We start from the raw sequence: 23756 nt of genomic DNA, 5'->3' as shown, positions 1-23756 counted from the left end.
GTGCTCGTTTCGTCTAGGGGAGAGGAGAAGCATTATTTAAATTGATCCTTCGCTCCCTTGACAGATGGCGCTCACCCATTCTCTGGCGGTAGAGTGTCCCTTGGCAATACAGGGCTATGTAGCATCCTAGAGTACTAGGGGAGAAGAAGCAGCAAGAAAAAATAAATAAAATAAAAATCGGTCTAGCTGTAGGGAGGAGTAGAGACTAAAGAAATTTTCTTTTTTGTTCCCCTAGACCTGAACGTCTAGGGAGCCCCACTGCAAGGGATTTTTTTTTTTTCCTTTAAATCAGTTTTTCAAAAATTATCCAACGTTTCACCTCAAGCATTAAGCCAAGTGAAAATTTCCATACAAAATTATTTTGCAAAGTAAAAAACAGCCCATTTGCCTTTAGTAACCCCCCTTTATTAACTTATTCTTACTCAGTTAAAGCCATTTCTCCTTAGTCACTAATCAGAACTCAAGTGTAGGTATGATGCTCAATGCAGACTAAGAAAAAGACATTACAGCAAGAACACAGTAATAAATAAGGCTGAAATGTGTCAAGAGAAAGACAAACTGATCCTTGGGGGGGTACCGCTACTCAATAAAACAGGGAAGCGAATGCAAATTATTCTTTTTTTCACCTCTACTGCCAACAAAATGTATTAGTTATAAAGCTTTGCCTGATTTTTTACGACTTTGTATAACAGGTCATCAATGAAATCCTGATCACTTGGATACAGACCTACTATATAGTCTGCTGATGTTATATGCAATTCTCATCCTGTTCCAGCCAACATAAAAGTTTGGCCCTGTCTAATTTTGGACATCCAAGTGATGGGCAACCCTACTGACTAATTGGGAGGCTGACGGCAGGGACGCTACATTATTATTTTTTTTTTTTTTTAAACAGGAAAAAATAAATAAAAAAAAGAAGAGGGGAAGCTGTCTAGATCGATGAATCTACTGAACATGCTTTCCACTGCAGGTAATTTCTGCTAATGCAATTTGCCCATCTTATACTCAGCTTGAATTACCCAAATTTGTACTGAATTTATTCTAACAGCTGCATTAGTTGCATCCTAATCCAGCATGTCTACATTTAAAGCAAGCATTGTAAGCTCATGGGATCATCAGTTTATTCATTATCCATCACAGACATACAAAAGCAAGAAAGTGGTAAGTGCATTTTTTATTTTTGAATAACATAGCAAACAACACGTGGACATTAGAATTTAAAATCAATGGCCATGAAGCCTTAAGCATTCAGTCTTATTTTACTTGCATGTGCATTCTGGTCAGGACCTGACACGTGTAATCTGTTACGAGTTAAATCTGCTTGTCTGAGCAAGCCTTAAATACTCACTCATTTATGTACTCCGTGCCACTACTATCTTTCCAATCTCTGGAAAAAAAAGAGAGTCAATGAAATTTATAAAAGCCGATCACCACCGTCTCGGTGTTGCACAGTCCAGCAATTTGTGAGTTCAAATCTGAACTCACCAGGATAAGCTAAATATTCAGGGTTTTCCCATTTAACACACACTATTATGAAAAGAAACCATCAGTGTGGTTATTGCGTTTTAGACGTAGACATTCGCGGATTCATCTGCCAAATACTAGTATTAAAAAGGAGCAGTTCAGTAAATAGCATTCACTGAACAGCTTTAAAATGAGAATGCAGCACACGTGATGAAATGTATTGTTTTCTGATGCATACGGATTAATAAGTAGGGGATTTTCACCCATTCATTTTAGAACGGCACATTGTTTTGCACATGATATGGAATTTTGTTGGGGGTATTGGAGCAAAATATATGGAGAGAGCATTGGATGTCTGTTCCCATCAATGCCAAACTTCCATGAAAACCAGTGTGTAATTGTTCACTTCAACTTCACTCAAAAGGTTTTATTATTTGTTCCATTTTATTTCTAAATAATGCATCCTAAATAGAACTTTCACAGCAAGATCTGATGCACATCGATTAACAGAATTTGGGAAGTAGTTTCATTAAAAAATTGTGCAGAGTTCTGCCTGTCTTCAAAATCGCCAAAATAGCACAATTACCTAATGTAACACTGATACACCAACCGGGTTTGCCCAGTTAAAGCAGATCTAACCCCCCGCCCCAAAACAAAAATGTAATATATTGCAGTTTACAAGTCTTTAGATGGCTGCATTTGTTTCTATTTTCAGTTTTTTGTTTTCCTATATTTATAACCAGTAATCCTGCAAATAACACTTTCAGTCCTAGGCTGACAACACACACTAACTTCACGGTTTCTACGATGAAGCAGCGGTGTCTAGGATGCTTTACTGATCTGAACTCCTCATCTCCATTACAGAGGGAGGAGTTGTGTAGATCACAAAAGTCGGGTTGATAAAACATGGTTTGTAATTTCAGTTCAGTACACAGAAATCTTGTTAGGCTTCATGTACACTGCTGGTAATCGAACGTTTAGGAGCAGTTGCGCTTTTTTTCCCAGCTGCCCGTGAACTCTCCCTTATGTTATCTGATCAGTACATGTACACAGGGTCGTTTATAGGCAGTCAAGCTTAGAAGTATTTTTAATTTATTTTTTGCTTTCCAAAAAAAAAAAACACAACACGTTCAGGATGGATGTTCAGAGGCATTTGAAACGCCTGTAATAGCTTGTAAACCACAGTAACTCGCATTTAGAAGCATTTTGTTTACAGGCGTTTTTAATGTTTGACTATTTGGGGAAAAAAAACAAAAACAAAACACACATGCCACACACAACACGCTTCTAAAAAACGCAAAAGCAGCTAAACAGACCTTTTTAAACATCAGTTACAATCTGTCATGTTAAACAGGAAGTAAAGCCTGATGGGTTTTACTTCCTCTTTGTTTCCCTGCAAAGGGAAAGCATAATGGGCTACTATGCATCACATAGTAGCCCATTATGTTTCACTTACCTGACACAGGTGCCAGCGATGTCACCGCTGTCCCCTCTTACAATTCCATCTTCCTTCCGGGTATCGTGGCTCTGGCGCTGTGATTACACGCAGGAACCGCCACTAACGGCATGATAGCCATTAGCAGCGGAGTGCTCAGTGCGCCTGCATGCCGATGTCTACGGCGCATGCACCATAGACCGTGGTGCCGGTCTTTTGCAAATATCTCCTAAACTCTGTAGGTTTAGGAGAGATTTCTTGCCCCTACAGGTAAGCCTTAATCTAGGCTTACCTGTAGGTTAAAGCGGTCTGTAAGGGTTTACAACCACTTTAAATCATTCAGGAGAGATTGTAAGATGTCCCATGTACATTAAGCCCATCTTTGTAACTTCTTGTAAAGATCTACAGGTATTTTTCTACTTGCAGAAAATTTGGCAAGCCTGAAACAAGCAAACAAATGCAGCCATCTAAGGATGGGTAAACTACATTACATTTTTGTTCTTGGGTTAAGCTATACAGTGGAACCTTGGGATTACGAGCATAAAACAGTTCCAAAAGAATGCTTGTAATCCAGAAGCACTCATATCAAAAGCGAGTTTCCCCATAGAAGTAAATGGAAACTCAGATAATTCCTTCCACAGCGACTTCTATGGTATGCAGTACCACATGTGGCCAGAGGTTGGGGGGGTGGGGGCTGAGATACTCGGAAACACTCAAACCACTCGGATGCATTCGGATAGGTTCGGGAACGGAGTGTTTCTGACTTGCTCCGACGGTCACTGGTGCCCCCACACCTATGGCTAAAAGCAGCACTGCACACCGTAGAGGCTTTGCAAAGCGAGTCAGGATTTAAACAAAAAAATAATGGCTCGCATTGCAAAACGCTCGTTAACCACGTTACTCGCAATCTGAGGTATTACTGTACTTTAACACCGGGCAGCTTTCACAGGCATATGTTCAGCAATGCAAATATAGATTAAATACCATATAAATGAAAGCTTATAAAAAAGGGAGGTAGACAATCACTTTTAGTAAGGAGTAATTTAGTATCAAATGACACTTAACAATAGAAGTCTAGTACACAAAAAATAAAAATTGCATCAGATGCCGGAGATAAAAATGATGCAAACAATCCCCAGAAAAAGTCTGGATTTCATCTAAAAGGTCTCTTTCACATGGGGCAGACTCAGTTCAGCTGATCCGCCTGCTCAGCAGGAGATCTCTCCACTAACCCCCACTGAGAAGGTGGATAACAGGCCTGTGTCCTCAACTATACAGAGCAGACATGGACACAGCCTTCTCTCCTCTATGGGGCCGTCACATTAAAATGGACCACCTGTCAATTTCTTTTCGACCCTCTGGATGGATGGATGATCCCCACCCATCCGTTTTTGGTGGCCTGGATCAGAAATGATACTTTTCTACAATGTAAAGTAGTGAGTGTACAGCTTGTATAACAGTGTAAATTTTCTGTCCCCTCAAAACAACTCAAAAGACCCCTTAAACACTGGGTCATTTTGCAGGCGCTATTGCACTAAAAATAGCACCTGCAAACCGACCTGAAACAGCCGCTCCTGTCTCTCCAATGTGGAAGCCCCCGAGGGCTTTCACACTGGAGCGGTGCGCCGAATACCCCCGCTAAAGCCGCTCCCACCCCAGTGTGAAAGGGGCCAAACGCACAGCCATTAATGTCTAAACCGCTGTTAACAAAAGTGAGTACACCCCTAAGTGAAAATGTACGACTTTGGCCCAATTTTCCTCCATGGTGTCATGTGACTCGTTAGGGTTACAAGGTCTTAGGTGTGAATGAGGAGCAGGTGTGTTAAATTTGGTGTTAACGCTCCCACACTGGTCACTGGAAGTTAAACATGGCACCTCATGGCAAAGAACTCTCTAAGGATCTGAAAAAAAAGAATTGTTGCTCTACATAGATGGCCTAGGCTATAAGAAGATTGCCAAGACCCTAAAACTGAGCTGCAGCATGGTGGCCAAGACCATACAGCTGTTTAATAGGACAGGTTCCACTCAGAACAGGCCTCGCCATGGTCGACCAAGTAGAAGAGGAAGTTGAGTGCACGTGCTCAGCGTCATATCCAGAGGTTGTCTGAGGGAAATAGACGTAGGAGTATTGCTGTAGAGGTTGAAGGGGAGGGGGTCAGCCTGTCAGTGCTCAGACCATACGCCACATCAAATTGGGCTGCATGGCTGTCGTCCCAGAAGGAATGATGCACAAGAAAGCCTGCAAACAGTTTACCGAAGCAAAGCAGACTAAGGACATGGATTACTGGAAGAATGTCCTATGGTCTGATGAGACCAAGATAAACTTATTTGGGTCAGATGGTGTCAAGCGTGTGTGGCGGCAACCAGGTGAGGAGTACAAAGACAAGTATTGCCTACAGTCAAGCATGGTGGTGGGAGTGTCATGGTTGGGGGCTGCATGAGTGCTACTGGCACTAGGGAGCTACAGTTCATTGAGGAAACCATGAATGCCAACATGTACTGTGACATACTGAAGCAGAGCATGATCTCCTCCCTTCAGAGACTGGGCAGTATTCCAACATGATAATGACCCCAAACACACCTCCAAGACAGCCACTGCCTTCCTAAAGAAGCTGAGGGTAAAGGTGATGGACTGGCCAAGCATGTCTCCAGAACTAAACCCTATTGAGCATCGGTGTGGCATAAGCAAATGGAAGGCGGAGGAGTGCAAGGTCCAACATCCACCAGCTTCGTGATGTTGCCATGAAGGAGTCGAAGAGGACTCCAGTGCCAACCTGTGAAGCTCTGGCGAGCTCCATGCCCAAGAGGGTTAAGGCATGGATATTTTGGGCCTAATTTGGACAAATTTCAATTAGGGGTGTACTCACTTTTGTTGCCAGTGATTTAGACATTAATACACTGTTATACAAGCTCTACACTCACTACTATTTCACATTGTAGCAAAGTGTCATTGTTTTCCCGCAATCTCCTCGGGATCACCGCTGTTCAGATTCATGAACGGACAACTTATTTTGTACATTGTTACACTGGTGTTTATGGATACAATTCACCAACACCATTTACAGTGCCTTGAAAAAGTATTCATACTCCTTGAAATTTTGCACAATTTTTTCATGTTACAACAAAAAAAAAAAATTATTATTATAATAATTATACAGGATTTATATATAGCACCAACAGTTTGCGCAGCACTTTACAATTTGAGGGCAGACAGTACACTTACAATACAAATCAATACAGATTTTATTGGGATTTTATGTGATAGACCAAAACAAAGTGGCACATAATTGTGAAGTGGAAGGAAAATGATAAATGATTTTTTTTTTACAAATAAATACCTGAAAATTGCATCTGTATTCAGCCCCCCTTTTCTCTGATACCCTCTAACTGAAATCTAGTGGAACCAATTGTCTTCAGAAGTCACCCCTATTAGTAAAATCTCAATATAAATACAGCTGTTCTGTGAAACCATCAGGAGGTTTGTTAGCGAACCTTAGTGAACAAACAGCATGAAAAGGCCAAGGAACACACCAGACAGGTCAGGGATAAAGTTGTGGAGAATTTTATAGCAGGGTTAGGTTATAAAGAAATATCCCAAGCTTTGAACATCTCACAGAGCACTGTTCATTCCATCTTCTGAAAACTGAAAGAGTATGGCACAACTACAAACCTACCAAGACATGGCCGCCCACCTAAACTGACAGGCCAGGCAAGGAGAGCATTAATCAGAGAAGCAGCCAAGAGGCCCATGGTAACTCTGGAGGAGAGGCAGAGATCCACAGCTCAGGTGGGAGAATCTGTCCACAGGATAACTATTTATTTATTTTTTTTCCAAAAGAATTTTATTGACAAATATTGCAAAAATTACAAATATCCGAAACATTCGTAGTAAGCTAGTACAAGCAGTACGAATATGGAGCAGTAATATGAGAAAATACAAATCTTGTTATTAACATTTTGGCATAGGCGTACATGCATCATAGTTGTATAGAAAGATTAGAAAAATAAGAGAGATAAGAAAAAGATGGGGGGGAAGGCAGGTTAACCAGTACAGCATAGTTATCGTAATCCGATTGATGTAAATAGATTGAACGGACTAACAGACATCTGAAGTATTGGATTACATAGATATAAAGCCCAAACACCCCCGGGGGGGCTAACTTATGTTGTAACGATAGTTGTATGATGTGGAACTATCACCTGAAGTGTAATAACTAAAAGCCTATGAGGCATTAACCATATTAGGTATAAACTAACGTCAAATATATGTGTGGGTATAGTGGCATAATGGGATAGGTCCATATGCGGGTACTTGTAGCCACGCCCAGTCTCCAGGCTAGCCATCCACCCCAAAGGGGAGCACACTGTGGATGGAAAAGTATTCTCAATGAGTTAGTGTTGTTTATTTAGCAACTGGACGTAGCCAGTGAAGTAGATCAGACCATCGTGTGTGTCAATGGGCGCATCTTAGTCTCAATTTCAGAACATAGAGCAGGAGGATATCTCCAAGAGCATACAGAAGGGTATAATCTGGCGTTTAGGGTGGAGAAGAGGTGAAGGGGAAGGTGGGGAAGGGGGGGGAACCCTTCTAGAGGAGAGATCGGGGTACGGGTGCGAGTGGGGTTTGGGCAAGTGGGGGATGGGGAAGGGGAGGACGGAGTTCGAGTAGTGTTAAGATTATCCGTCTTAGCTGCGTTTCAACGTGGTCATGGTGTTGTGGCGGAAGCTTGGTGCAAGGTCGTGCGAAAATGGATCCAGCAGGCCCATGTGTTAGTAAATGTGGAGTGTCTGTCATTCGCTTGGTGGACCAGTCTTTCCATTTCTTCCGTCCTGTCCGGATAACTATTAGTTGTGCACTCCATAAATCTGGCCTTTATGGAAGTGTGGCAAGAAGAAAGCCATAAAAAAGTCCAACTGCACATCACCCTGAACACACCATCCCCACTGTGAAACATGGTGGTGACAGCATTATGCTGTGGGGATACTTTTCTTCAGCAGGGACACTGGTCAGAGTTGATAGGAAGATGGATGGAGCCAAATACAGGGCAAACTTAGAGGAAAAAAAACAAACAAACAAACAAACAAACAAACACACACACACACACACCAGTTATGCCACGCACACACGACCAGACTTTCCAGCAGAAAAGGTCCGATGGTCTTCTTGACGGAGTTCCGTCCGAACGGACTTACCCACACACGATCACACCAAAGTCTGTTTGTTTCGAACGCGATGACGTACAACGGAACTAGAAAAAGAAGTTCAATAGCCAGTAGCCAATAGCTGCCCTTGCACCGTATTTGGTCCGTTGGACCAGCATACAGACGAACAGTTTTCCTGATAGAAATTGATTCCATTGGAAAGATTTGAAATGTGTTCTATTTCTAGGGCCGTCTGAATTTTTGAAGAAAAAAAAAAAAAGTCAGATGAAGCCCACATACAATTGGAATTACCGACAGAAGGATTCCGTCTGACCTTTTCTGCCAGAAAGTCTGGTCGTGTGTATGCGGCATAAGAGCCTGCAAAAGGCTTGAGACTGGGGCGGAGGTTCACCTTCGAGCAGGACAACAAAATACAATGGAGAACTTGTGACAAGACTTGAAAATTGCTGTTCACAGACGCTCTCCATCCAATCTGAAAGAGCTGGAGCTATTTTGCAAAAAAGAATGGGCAAAAAATTTCACTCTAGATGTGCAAAGCTGGTAGACACATCCCCAAAAAGACTTGCAGTGAAAGGTGGTTCTACAAAGTATTGACACAGGGGGCCTGAATACAAATGCACGTTATACTTTTCACATATTTGTAAAAAAATTAAATAAATAATTTTTAACCATTTATCTTCCACTTCACAATAAAAAATAATTATGGAAAACTGCAAGAGGTATGAATACTTTATCAAGGCACTGTATGTGTTATTTTATAGTAAAATTGATTTTCACATGTATTTGTTACAGCAATGCACTTTTTTTTTACATGAAATATTCATGCATTAGAGGCTTCAATGAACCAGCATTAGGAACACCTCAAAGTGCAATTTCAATCTGAAATTGACATCTAGCCTACCCCCTTATAATCTCAGCTTTTTTTTTTTTTTTGAGGCTCATGTACTGCATATTTTCCAGGTCTCCGGTTAAAGGGGTATTGGATGAAATGGTTCAGATTTTTCTTATTTAGCCATTTTTGCTGCTCCTTTTTAATAGCAAAACCCTACTTTTACTAGTCCAAAAGGTTTCCTTTAAGCAATTCCTGCTCCATGGATTCCATCAGGTATTTACCTATAAAAAGTCAACTAAATTATTAGACTGTAAGAATTCACCACTGTGGAGCATAAGAAAAAAAAAAAAAAAAAAAAGAAAAAAGGAAGGTGGGGAATAAAACATTAGCCAACAATCATTGTGACTAAGAATGACTAACTTCCTGTAAAAAGAAACTTTCACTGTGCTTTCCTAGTTGGGAATGATTCATTACAAAGTAAAGTAAACACAGGCACAGGTAGTACAGAGATATTACTTCATGCTCCAGTTCCACATATACACAGAAATGTCAGCAATGCTTTGCCCCAAGCTATATAGGCAAACGCCAAGCAACAGTTCCTACAATTCTGCAATGGAACAAACATTCCTATACAAAACAGAACTAATGGGAAACCATCAGAATCGCCAGGCGGGGAACAAAATGTAACAAATACACAAACAAGTCCTTATTTCATACTTTGTAATTACATTCCCCCCCCCCCCATTACATTTTTTTCCTTCTATACATACACAGTTCTATGCAAAAGGCAGCTCTTCTGCAGAAATAAAACAACCAAAACAAAAAATAATAAAAATAATAAAAAAAAAAAAAGAAGGGGGAGCAAACACTGTAGTTTGCTGTAGAAACTAAACGCAGTATATGAGATGTATATCAAGTGATCGCAGTACTGGCGCAAACTAGGGTTGTACCAATACCACTTTAAGTGCTGATTCACACTATCGCATGTAAGTCACAGTACCACTGCTGTCTACATTACATGCAATGTCTGTGCGGTGCAAGGTCAGCCATACAGATAGTATAGATGATATCACACTGCATTCGGTGCAAACACGCATAGGACCCTTTTTTCTGTTCGGACCAGAATAGGATCGCATGTGTGCTCACATATATGCAATCCGATTCATGTCCGAACTGTCAGTTCGCAGTGCGATATGCGAGCTGAAATGGGGTTGTCGTTAACATATGATGACACTCCCTAGCAGTTTGGATATGGCAGTGTGAACTGCCATGCCCGTCGGGTGCGATGTGGCAACCCGCAGTTGATTCGCAGGGTTCTTGCATCGCAAAAGTGTGAACCGTCACCAAGACCAAGTACTGATACTTTTTTTTTTTTTTTTTTTTATATTATATATAGTCCCTTTCTGTCTCAAAAGGGGAGATATTGGGGTTCTGATATCTCACCAGCCCCCCCCCCCCCCCGACAGGGCTGATTTAAAAAAATAAAAATAAAAAAAAAATCATAAAAATAAAATAGTAAAAAGAATTGTAAGAAAAAAAAATAAGATACTGACCCAGTCCATTATCATATATCATATTATCATATATCAGCTCCCTGTGATGGCATTTTAAAGTGGTTGTAAAATTCTGGCTAAAATGAGAATCACGATTTTTTTTGCTTAGAAGATAGATCACAATTCTCGTGGCATATCATCTTTCACATAAAAAAATAAATAAAAAATTGTGCTAACTTTAAGGTTTCGTTTTTTTATTTTATTTATTGAACTATTTTTTCCCAAAAAATTGCAGTTGAAAAAGACTGCTGGGCAAATACAGTGCGACATAAAATATTGCAGCAATTGCCATTTTCTTCCCTAGGGTCTCTGAGATATAGATAGAGAGATAGATATATATATATATATATATATATATATATATATATATATATATATATATATCTATCTATCACACACACACACAGTGCCTTGCGAAAGTATTCGGCCCCCTTGAACTTTGCAACTTTTTGCCACATTTCAGGCTTCAAACATACATTTTTTATTTTTTGTGAAGAATCACCAACAAGTGGGACACGATTGTGAAGTGGAACAAAATCTATTGGATTTTTGAAACTTTTTTAACTAATAAAAAAATGAAAAGTGGGGCGTGCAAAATTATTCGGCCCCCTTGCGTTAATACTTTGTAGAGCCACCTTTTGCTGCGATTACAGCTGCAAGTCGCTTGGAGTATATCTATCAGTTTTGCACATCGAGAGACTGAAATTCTTGCCCATTTTTCCTTGCAAAACAGCTCGAGCTCAGCGAGGTTGGATGGAGAGCGTTTGTGAACAGCAGTTTTCAGCTCTTTCCACAGATTCTCGATTGGATTCAGGTCTGGACTTTGACTTGGCCATTCTAACACCTGGATACGTTTATTTGTGAACCATTCCTTTGTAGATTTTGCTGTATGTTTGGGATCATTGTCTTGTTGGAAGATAAATCTCCATCCCAGTTTCAGGTCTTTTGCAGACTCCAACAGGTTTTCATCCAGAATGGTCCTGTATTTGGCTGCATCCATCTTCCCCTCAATTTTACCATCTTCCTTGTCCCTGCTGAAGAAAAGCAGGCCCAAACCATGATGCTGCCACCACCATGTTTGACAGTGGGGATGGTGTGGTGAGGGTGATGAGCTGTGTTGCTTTTACTCCAAACATATCGTTTTGCATTGTGGGCAAAAAGTTCGATTTTGGTTTCACCTGACCAGAGAACCTTCTTCCCCATGTTTGGTGTGTCTCCCAGGTGGCTTGTGGCAAACTTTAGATGAGACTTTTTATGGATATCTTTGAGAAATGGCTTTCTTGCCACTCTTCCATAAAGGCCAGATTTGTGCAGTGTATGACTGATTGTTGTGCTATGGACAGACTCTCCCACCTCAGCTGCAGTTCTCTGCAGTTCATCCAGAGTGATCATGGGCCTCTTGGCTGCATCTCTGATCAGTCTTCTCTTTGTCTGAGCTGAAAGTTTAGAGGGACGGCCAGGTCTTGGTAGATTTGCAGTGGTCTGATACTCCTTCCATTTCAAAATGATCGCTTGCACAGTGCTCCTTGGGATGTTTAAAGCTTGGGAAATCTTTTTGTATCCAAATCCGGCTTTAAACTTCTCCACAACAGTATTAAGGACCTGCCTGGTGTGTTCCTTGGTCTTCATGATGCTCTCTGCGCTTTCAAGAGAACCCTGAGACTATCACAGAGCAGGTGCATTTATACGGAGACTTGATTACACACAGGTGGATTCCATTTATCACCATCAGTCATTTAGGACAACATTGGATCATTTAGAGATCCTCGCTGAACTTCTGGAGTGAGTTTGCTGCACTGAAAGTAAAGGGGCCGAATAATTTTGCACGCACCACTTTTCAGTTTTTTATTTGGTAAAAAAGTTTAAATTATCCAATAGATTTCGTTCCACTTCAAAATTGTGTCCCACTTGTTGGTGATTCTTGACAAAAAATTTAAAATTTTATATCTTTAGGTTTTAAGCCTGAAATGTGGCAGAAGGTTGAAAAGTTCAAGGGGGCCGAATACTTTCGCAAGGCACTGTGTGTGTGTTATATATTTATATTATATATATATATATATATATATATATATATATATATATATATATATATATATATATATATATATATATATATATATATATATATAGAGAGAGATTTTTTTTTTTTTTTTTTCTTCTTCTATATCTCTTTTTTTTTATTATTATTAATAAAATGTCTGGGAGTTCCACGTAATTTAATAATAGTAATCAAGTTCTACACTTGGCAGATTGCCCGGGATGCTTTCTTTTGACAGCTGAGTGAGAAGATAATCTCTCCACTTGTTAATATGAAAGAATCGCCTACTCTCAGCGGAAGAGATCATAAGGGGGGGTGAATAGAGATCGTGTTTTTTTTTTTTTTAACGATCGTGCAGCTCTATTGTAAACCCTACATGTATCCAGTAAAGTCACTGGCCTCAGGTGATACACAGAGGAAACAAATCATCCAACATAAGTTGCACCGATTTATCTGCAGTTTGCTCTTCTCTATGGCCATTTAAACTTTTATTCTCTTGACATAAAAACTTGTCAAAAAGTGACTCATGCAGATATCAGAGGAACTAAGAAGCAGACAGAAATGACACTTGTTGCTCCTGCGGGGCTGTGGAGGGGGAGGGAGCAGCTGGATCAGGCTTTCAGTGTCACACAGATTGGCTGAGCCAGCTGCCCTCAGGCATATTATGTGGATACAAATTTATAGTCTACAACCAAACATATGTGGACACCCCTTCAATTTATTAAGTCAATGCTTTTCCTTTAAAGAGTAGATATAGTGCATTTCATTTTATTGCATTTACCAAATTTTGTAATCCTTGATCAATGAAATAGAACTATTCTCACGTTGCATATTTTACATGTGCCCATGACTTTTTACAGTGCTGTATAAATAAGAATATAGCCAAGAAGGCCTAAAATAGTAGACATACTACTTTGAACATTTCAGATGCCATGGCTTATCTGGATAGGTTTTTATTTCCCTTCAACGTCATACAGTTGATAACCTCTCATGAACTGTGCAAAAAAAAAAAAAAAAAAGGCCCTTTGTCTGAAAATGGCCTAATCAGCTTGCTGGCACACTTACAGAGATTCATCGTATGAAAATGTGATGACACAAATAGTTAATACCGCAGTCAGGAGTGCACAATTAGATTACCCATTTGTGATCATTTTAATAAACCCTTACCAACTCATAAAACAAGGAAAAACCCTTTTTTTTGTTGTGCTAGATAATATTTTTAGCCTTTGGGTTATTTACCATGAACCACTGCAACACCTCTTCCCCTCCCAAAATGATCTTTACCGAGATGCCTTGCTGATGAAATTAGAAGCCTAGCTGGAATGTAGAGTTCAGCAAGTAGGACAAAAATATTGGAAGTTCAACTTCTACACTGCATGACCACCAGAGAGTGGTTTATCTAATATACAGTGCAAGTAGTAAAGTACACAAATCAACAGCAAACAGAACGCAAAATTTACTGGCATTAGAGTTAAGCATGGTTCTGGTTGATTTTTTTTTTTTTGCGAATATGCGTTTTTAAATAATAACATGATTAATAAAAATGACCAGATTTTTTTTTTTGTAAAACAAAAAATAAAAGAGAAGGGGGTACAAAAGGCAAAATAGCTGATAAAAAAAAAAAAAAAAAAAAAAAACACGCACACACACACAAGAAAACAAACAAGCAAAAGCACTTTAGGTACTCAGTACATGTATTAAGAACATACTCAAATAAGTGTGTAAAGAAATTGTACATAGGGTATGTCTTAGATTGTGCAGTACACTAAGGAAATCCAGTATACAATAAACGACATAACTTCACCACTAACACTTTAGACAATCCTTTTTTATTAGGCGATGACGCCATTGTGACTTTATCCAAACACCCACTTTGCCTGTCTCTCACTAACCTCTACCCAGACTTCAGTCATTCAACAGTTCAATTTATCTTAGCTGGTTTCTTCTGTGCCTGGAGGCAGCAGGGTACAAGACAAATCATTAGAATCCAGGACCATATTTTTTGGAACTTCCTAGGGCACCCCCAATGTTTGTAAGTGAGCTCTTCTCTCCGTAATGTAAAATTAAGAACTTTACACCGTAGGTTGTGTCGGAGGTGTGGGCGAGATCCACTTCTGTAATATGAGTTTGCAAACTAAGTATTGGGATCTTGTCCACATGGTATGTAAAATAGTTTGGGATAATACCCAGGAGTGTGAATTTGGGATCTAACACCACCCTAGTTGAATAGAGGAAATTAAAAGTCATAAATATATTTTCCCATTATTGATGAAGTTTGGGACAATGCCCCAGCGTGTGGATAAGGGACCCAGTGGCTGAGGTACATCTGAGACACATTGGCGAGGTTGCCTTTGCCCAAGGGTGAAGCTTCTGCAGAGTGTAATGTACTCTAAGGGTTCTGGTTGTGACCGATCCCTACACCTTGCAACAATTGACCAGACAGAATTATGAATAACTCAAATGCTTATGTTTTTGTAGGCTTATGAATACAGAGAGCAATGCCAGGGCAACTTACTTTAGGGATCATTTGATAATAAAAACTTTCATTTATGGGTAGATTCTGACAGAATCAGCCACCCGGACTTCTTTTTTTTTAGCTCTTTGAACATCAGTTTGTATGACTGCTCACCTGCCACAGACATTTTTGGCAAAGGATTGGATTGAGTCTTAATTCAATTTAAATATCTAATGGGAAAGTTTGTGGATTGATTACCTACTGCATAAAACAGTTTACATCTTTGTCTTGCAGTCTAAAATGTATGAAAACACATTTGTCAATAAATAATGAAATCGTTTTTACATACCAGCACTTTGTTCTCAAATTTGTCTCCTTTGACTTCTAGTTTCACCTTCTTCCGCACAGCAATCTTAATTTTCCTTCCGATAACATCCCTTATGCTTTCTGAAATTGAATGACAACAACTTTATATCATTTTGATGGACTCAAATTAGGAGTACATATAATTTAATGCTTCAAGAATAATAAAAAATTATAATATATATATTACACACACAGAAAAAAAGTTTATGTTTAGGGTTGTAAAACCATGAAAAAAAAAAAAAAAAAAAAAAAAAGAAACACCCCACAGTCATGTTTCATTGCCCAAGGCAACAGGGTTAAAAAGGGGACAACACCTCAAAAGTGTGTGTGTGTGTGTGTGTGTACAAAGAGTTGCAGCTTGGGTGCTCCCATAGCAAGCTGCTTTCTGTGGGGGCACTCAACAGGAGGGAAGGGCAAGGAGCTCCAGCCAGGGACCCGAGAAGAGGAGGATCGGGACCTCACAGAGCAGGTAAGTACAGTTGCAATACAAAGTATGTGAACCCTTTTGGAATGATATGGATTTCTGCACAAATTGGTCACAAAATGTGATCTGATCTTCATCTAAGTCACAACAATAGACAATCACAGTCTGCTTAAACTAATAACACACAAATTAAATGTTACCATGTTTTTATTAAACACACCATGTAAACATTCACAGTGCAGGTGGAAAAAGTATGTGAACCCTAGACTAATGAGATCTCTAAGAGCTAATTGTAGTGAGGTGTCAGCCAACTGGAGTCTGGAGCGGATTACAGCTGCCCTGCAAAAAAAATAAATAAACACCCCACACACCAGTTTTGGGTTTGCTTTTCACAAGAAGCATTGCCTGATGTGAATGATGCCTTGCACAAAAGAGCTCTCAGAAGACCTACGATTAAGAATTGTTGACTTGCATAAAGCTAGAAAGGGTTATAAAAGAATCTCCAAAAGTCCTGCTGTTCATCAGTCCACGGTAAGACAAAATTGTCTATAAATGGAGAAAGGTCAGCACTGCTGCTACTCTCCCTAGTGGGCGTCCTGTAAAGATGACTGCAAGAGCACAGCGCAGACTGCTCAACGAGGTGAAGAAGAATCCTAGAGTGTCAGCTAAAGACTTACAAAAGTCTTTGGCATATGCCAACATCCCCGTTAGCGAATCTACGATACGTAAAACACTAAAAAAAAAGAATGGATTTCATGGGAAATCCCCAGCTGTCCAAAAAAATAAAAAATAAAAAAAATAAAAACCCCACACCATTGCTGCACGTTTACAGTTTGCACAAGAGCACCTAAATGTTCCACAGCAGTACTGGCGAAATATTCTGTAGACAGATGAAACCAAATTTGAGTTGTTTATAAGAAACACACAACGCTATGTGTGGAGAAAAAAGAGGCACAGCACACCAACATCAAAACCTCATCCCAACTGTGAAGTATGGTGGTGGGGGCATCATGGTTTGGGGCTGCTTTGCTGAGTCAGGGCCTGGACTGATTGCCATCATCGAAGGAAAAGTACCAGTTACTTACCGGTAACTGTCTTTCTGGGAAATCTTCCAGGACGGCACACCTGAGAGATGAGAGGCTCCTCCCTACAGGAAACACAATCAATCGACAGCTGTTTTAAGTCCCCACCCTTCCCCTTGATCCTCAGTTTGTAGAGAAGTAACTCCTGAACCAGGTTCACAAGGGAAATCATTCCTCATAGGTACTCACCTTCTAGTGTTCTAGAATTTTCCCTCCTCCAACGGGCGGGAAGTAGGCCTGCCGTCCTGGAAGATTTCCCAGAAAGACAGTTACCGGTAAGTAACTGGTACTTTTCTCAAGTCATCTTCCAGGACGGCACACCTGAGAGGATAAACAAGTACCTCAGGCCTACCTTAGGGTGGGGCCACTGCAAAACCCTCTTGGCGAACATTGGCTCTGCAGTGAGCTTTACCTCCACTCCATACGCTCATATGCTTGATGAAGGCATCTTAGCTGGATCATGCGGCTGATCTGCAGGTCTGCTCCACAGATGTTCCTGCCTTTTCCGCTTCAGATGCAGTATCTAGGTGAAATGGGCTCTTAAAAATGGAATCAGAAAACATGTTAAACTTGTAGGTTAGCAATGTTGCCTATCTCACACATCTAACAACCATGGCCTATTATGCCTGTAGGTGCTACTTAGAACCACTAAAAAGATAAATAAGAGACCTGTGTAAGACAAGGACACTACATTAATCAATAAGAGGGCCTGTCTTAACACTATCCTGTTGAGGGAAATAAAACTGCTTCCTTTTTATCTTTATGTCAGCAAAAGACTAAAGGGAAGCCTACTTAAGGGAAATAGATTAACAGAAGCTTGAACCCTGGGTTTAAGGCACGCCCAATCTATGTCCTTACTTACGCCTGAGAGCCTTCTTCAGGAGATTAAAGTCCCTAGCAGGAGTAGACTACCCATATTGCTATGTCTAGTTTTGCTAAAAGGGCAAAATGAAGGCCATGCACCAAGCCGAAACCTATTCGATCGGGTATACATCTTTATACTTCATCCTCAGGCCCTAATACTCCTCTGAACAGAGCTCTCCAAGTTCTTACTAAAAGGGGGATTCATTATCCCCTTCCTCCAGTGTCCCATAACCCTACAGGGCTTCAACCCTAGGAAATGGTTCTGGCATCCCTGAATGCAAGTGGTCAAGGTTTTCTGACATGTGGCAGCTGCAGCCCGAACTCCTGGCCCCTCCATGGAAAAGAAGGCTGAAATACAAAAGGTGATACATGCATTATTAATATCACAAATAAAATGATCATAGATTGTGGGCACGGCACAATAGATTTAGACAGAAAGGACACAAGCATAGACAACAATGTTGTGTGCCTGAGTGTGACTATCTAAACCAATATATCAAATATGGGAAGAGACCCAAATCTGAACCTCAATGTTGACAAACAGTCCTCATAGTCTGGTTTTCTGATGTGCTGCCAAGACGTAAAAACATTGAGACTCAAGCAAACCCTAAATGCTGCGTATTTCTTTAGTGCAGCTAGCTAGGTCATAACTGATATATAAATACGGAAAGGACAGGAACCCCCTTTACTGTTGTGCTTTACCCATGTACAGCAAAACAAGGCTATAAAGACAGAAAGACCCAAACTTCTATGTTGTGTATTTCTGACAAACCACCACAGTTATAAGATTAATATGAACACCAACTCCCGTGTTGTGCATTTCTGCTATGCCACAGGGAAAAAATATGGAACACAAGACATTCCTTTCTGTCATGCACTTCTGTAGTGTAGTTCAGATAGAACCAACACTGAGAAAGGACACAAGCAACCTGCAGCATTGTGTTTTTCTGAAACAGAAAGCACCAACAAGCTTCAATCTTGAGTATTTCTGCTGTGCAACAACATAAAAGCAAAAACTGAGGAAAAAGACAGACAACCTTTACAGCTGCAATCTTTCTGGTCTGCTGCAAAATAAAACAATAACGTCATGATGAGTATTCCTGCTGTGTAGCAAAACCTCAATCAGAAGGGACAGATAAGTTTAGGGTTCCCACACCCGTGCGACCCAACCTGCGACTTGGGACTGCAAGACGCATGAGAAGTCATATACTATGGCTTCCAATGGGTACCATTTGTGTCTGTGCGACACCAGCAGTCCCTGATTCCTGGATCCACAGACCTCAAGATTACACAGGTCGCAGGGAAAAACAAAAAAACAAATAGCAATTTTCAGGTCGAACAAGTAAGGGGTCCCCAATGCTGTGACTCCCTGGAGGATTGCAGCCAACAAACCCCTGCTGTGTATCCCTAAGATGCAGAAAGGTAGATCCATGAGAAACACTGCTCACTGCTGTGCCTGATATACAAACGATAAGGCAGTAAATATAGGACATACAGGACACAAACATTCAATCTTTGTGTATGTCTGATGTGTAGTAATATACCAATACTGAGCAGAGAGGCCACCATCCTCAATGTGTCTCTCAGCTGAGCAGCAAAAACAAAATCAGAAAAAGACAAGCAACCTTCACTGCTGTGTCCTTTCTGATATGCAGCCAATAAGGCAGTATATGCAAGACATAAAGGACAGACAACCTTCAATCTTGTATATGTCTGATGTGCAACAATATAACAATTCTGAATAGAGATAGCACATCCATATTGAAGCGATTTGGCCTTGCGACTCAACATGTCAAATCGCATGGCTAAAATCAGCACAACACCACTTTGTGGTGCTACATGGATTACCAAAGGCAGTATATGTACTACACCTGGCAGGGGTTCAATTTGTATTTCTACTATGTAGCCCAACAAATTCGAACCATCAATTTTCACTGCTGCCTTTCTGATAAGGCAGTAATACAGGACACAAAAACCTCACAGACCTTAATGCTGTATAAATCTGATGTGCAACAATAAAACACTATGAATAGAGATAGCACATCCATATTGAAATGATTTGTCATGCGACTCAACATGTCAAATCGCATGTTTAAACTCGGCAGCCATTGCTGTTAATAGCACTGTCTGAATCAGCACAGCGCCACGCAAATCAGGACCATCAGACTTCACTGCTGCCTTTCTGATAAGTAACCAACAAGGCAGTAAAACAGGACACAAAGCCCCACAGACAGACCTCAATCTTGTGTATGTCTGATGTGCAGCAATATAACCATTATGAGCAGAGATGTCACCTGACTCAACGATGTGCATTTCTGCTGTGCAACACAAAACCAGAAAGTACAGACCACCTTCACTGTTGTATTTTTCTGATCTGTAGCCAAACAAAGCAGTACCTTTAGTATATAAAGGACAGAAAACAAGCTTCAGTGCAGTGCACTTCTGATGTACAGCAATATAGCCCTTATTAAGCAGAGATGTCACAAATCTCAATGTGTATTTCTGCTGTGCCACAAAAACATCCCAGCAAGCACAAACCTTCACTACTGAGGTCTACTGGTGTGCAGCCAATGAGGAGTCATGGTCTATCCCTTTATGAAATAACCAACAGGCAATTTATTTCATAGGCATAGCCTGGGCTGTAGATACTAAACCTTCACCACCAGAGAAGGAACAGATCCTAAAATGGTTGGACACCCTACTATTAGTAGTAGTTGTTGTCCTACCTTACCTCCATAGACTGAGCAAACGCTAGCCAGCACATATCCAGGTGGTGCTGATTAGCAACTAAAGTCTTAATGAGCCCAGCCCTAGAGACTAATTTAAGACCTCTCTAGAAGAGGTGGTTACCAGTTTAGCCTGGGAGGTAAATAGCTATTTGCAGGCTTCAAACAATCAATTATGTAGCTCTTGCATAGGTTTGCACAGAAAATCCTCAATTAAAAGGATGTAGGGAGCGATCTATGGTGAATCGCCTTTAGATCTGCCACTGAGTGGATTGTAGCCCAAACCAATAAAAAAAGTTTCTTCTTACCTCCTACACTATAATATAAACACAGTGTAAAGGTGGAGTGGGAGGTTGGAGCTTATGAAAGTTAACTATAGCAGGCAACCTCCAAAAGGAGGATCTGTGACAAGGGAACCCCTACTGTGCCACACAGTAGCTTGGTCTCTGCCCATCCTTGAATTTTAGGTCAGCTTTTAAACATTGTGAAGCAACTTCAGATTCCTAGCAGCTGGGCTAATAGGGCCGGTAACCTAGTGCACCTGCTGACCAGGGGAGCTTCTGAATCCACCAACCACTGCCCAATTAATAACCTGTTCAGTGGTATACCTGGCCTGTAAGTAACTTTGTATCTACCAGGTCCCCTCTGTACGCTATATTCATCCCTACTAAATGTACCACAACTGGGCATGTAGGGAGAGGCTGGCAACCTACTGCTGCGATAACCACAGTGTCTCTGCTGTAAGAGGGAGCTGTGGCTGGTGGTTTTAGCAGTGGCGTCTGCGCTATTTGTATCCCGACCCCAGGTTCTGCACTGCACCAGTCAGTATATTATACACGGGGAAGGGGGAGCAATGGCCTACCTACCTCTTTCTCATCTGAGGTGGTTTAGGCACACTCGTTCCTCTGCACCACCTGTCCACCATACAGCTTCTCTGATGTAAGAGGGGCTGCAGCTGGTGTTTTTAGCAGAAGCTTAAGGGCTATTTGAATCCAGACCCCAGGTGAGATCTCAAATGCCTAGAAACCCTCTGGCTGGAATTGGGGACTTTGCAGCTAAATTCCCACGGCAAAAGGAAAGTAAAGTACTCACCGTTGTCGTCTTCCTCTTTTTGCCACAGCCAGCGGGCTTGCTTTTCCATCCTTATGGTCCACACGCAAGGAGGATAGCCGCCAAAGTGCTCCCCCCCCCCCAACTGCTGTCCCCATAGGGAGGTGCCAGGTTAGGCTGTGTCCTGCACTGTACCAGTCAGTCTATATACATGGGGGGGGGGCAATGCCTTCCATTCCTCATTCCCATCTTCATATCCGAGGTGGTTAAGGCAGACATCCACCGTAGTAAACTGGTGCCTCCTCGCTCTAGAGAAAGGAGGATGTGGGCGCCTGCTCCTACTGACTCTCAGCCTTCCCTCCTGGGTAAGAACGCCGCTGCCATTTTCCCGAAGTTTGAAAATGACGCGGGTGCTTGTTGCCACGCCCTCTCCGGCAGCCCACGCGAGCTACCGGGGACCCAGGAGTCGGGGACAAGCCCCCTGGAAAGAACCGATGGCCAGCACCCCCGTCTGAACAGCCACCTGTACAGGTAAGGAGGGGGAGACAGGATAATGGCCCCTGAAGTTCTGGGTACACCACTGTACCCAGGGTCCTTCAGCTCTCAGGGGGGCTCTTCCAATTTCTGCTGCCCGCCCTGAGGAAAAGATAGGGGAACCCCCCAGGAAGGACAAGAATATCCTACCAGACCCAGAGGCTTCCCAGGCTTGTGGTCCGGCTCCCAGGGGGAGACCACCAGCCCCAGGCTTCGGGTCATTTGGAAAAAAACAAACAGTTTCGCTGTGTAGGGAGAAACACAATCAAAAACTGAGGATCAAGGGGAAGGGTGGGGACTTAAAACAGCTGTCGATTGATTGTGTTTCCTGTAGGGAGGAGCCTCTCATCTCTCAGGTGTGCCGTCCTGGAAGATGACTTGAGAAAAATTAATTCTCAAGTTTATCAAGACATTTTGAAGGAGAACTTAAGGCTGTCTACCAACTGAAGCTCAACAGAAAAATGGGTGTTGCAACAGGACGACTTAAAGCATAGAAGTAAATCAACAACAGAATGGCTTAAAACAGAAGAAAATACACCTTCTAGAGTGGTCCAGTCAGAGTCCTGACCTCAACCCGATTGAGATGCTGTAGCATCACCTCAAGAAAAGCTATTCACACCAGACATCCTAAGAATATTGCTGAGCTGAAACAGTTCTGTAAAGAGGAATGGTCAAGAATTACTCCTGACCGTTGTGCATGTCTGATCTGCAACTACAGGAAATGTTTGGTTGAAGTTATTGCTCCCAAAAGGAGGTTGTTGAACCAGTTATTAAATCCAAGGGTTCACATACTTTTCCCACCTACACTGTGAATGTTTACATTGTGTGTTCAATAAAAACATGGTAACATTTAATTTGTGTGTTATTAGTTTAAGCAGACTGTGATTGTCTATTGTTGTGACTTAGATGAAGATCAGATCACATTTTGTGACCAATTTGTGCAGAAATCCATATCATTCCAAAAGGATTCACATACTTTTTATTGCAACTGTATAACATATTTGTCATTTTAATAGGAGAAAAAAAGAAAAACAAAAACAAAAACACATGACTTTGCAATCATTTTAAGCACTCAGCTAGCCACTTCTAGGCATTTGTGGCCAAATTTAGCAACGGAGCTGTAAGGAGAAGTTGGTGCAGGGAACTTTGAAGAGTCAAAGGGTTCTTTATAGTTTAGGATACATTAAACTATCTTTTCTTTCTCTATTGCTGCGGTCTGCGCAATTGAGGAGTAGCTTTACGCATTAAGCAGAAAACATGCTTTCTCCAATAGTACATTCCAGCATTAGTTTTAACTAAAATAATGGCATGACACAAAAGTGTATCATATAGGCGTACCTAGGGTAGCAGGTTGAAATACAGTTCTCATACTTTTACATACCCTGGCAGAATTTAATGATTTCTTGGCCATTTTTCAGAGAATATGAATGATAGCACAAAAACTTTTCTTTTACTCATGGTTAGTGTTTGGCTGAAGCCTTTTATTATCAATGAACTGTGTTTACCCTTCATAAATCGTAACAAACGAATCAAATTACAAAAATCTGATCAAAAGTTTACATACCCTGGGGATTTTGGCCTGATAACATGCATAGTTGACACAAAGGGGTTTGAATGGCTATTAAAAAGTTAACCATCCTCACCTGTGATCTGTTTGCTTGTTATAATAATATAAATAGATATAGCTATAGATAGAGAGATATTATATAAAAAGGGCAGAGTTTCTGGACTCCTGACAGACCCTTGCATCTTTCATCCAGTGCCGCACTA

At 41.1% G+C, this 23756-nt stretch overlaps 1 protein-coding gene across 2 annotated transcripts in view; it reads right to left on the bottom strand.

Annotated features, from left to right (window-relative positions):
- CARMIL1 (capping protein regulator and myosin 1 linker 1) overlaps nucleotides 1-23756 on the bottom strand; it is a 405018-nt gene that overhangs the window by 365269 nt on the left and 15993 nt on the right. For both annotated transcript variants that reach the window (XM_077492299.1, XM_077492300.1), the window contains exon 2: nucleotides 15290-15387. In XM_077492299.1, the coding sequence (XP_077348425.1) occupies nucleotides 15290-15387 (98 nt within the window). The remainder of the gene's footprint in view (nucleotides 1-15289; nucleotides 15388-23756) is intronic.

This window comes from Lithobates pipiens, unplaced genomic scaffold (genome assembly GCF_037356315.1).
Source record: "Lithobates pipiens isolate NorthernLeopardFrog02 unplaced genomic scaffold, aLitPip1_a1.2 Scaffold_19, whole genome shotgun sequence".
Classification (NCBI taxonomy): Eukaryota; Metazoa; Chordata; class Amphibia; order Anura; family Ranidae; genus Lithobates; species Lithobates pipiens.
The sequence above is the reverse complement of the archived record's forward strand: the minus strand, read 5'-3'. Positions and strand labels throughout refer to the sequence as shown.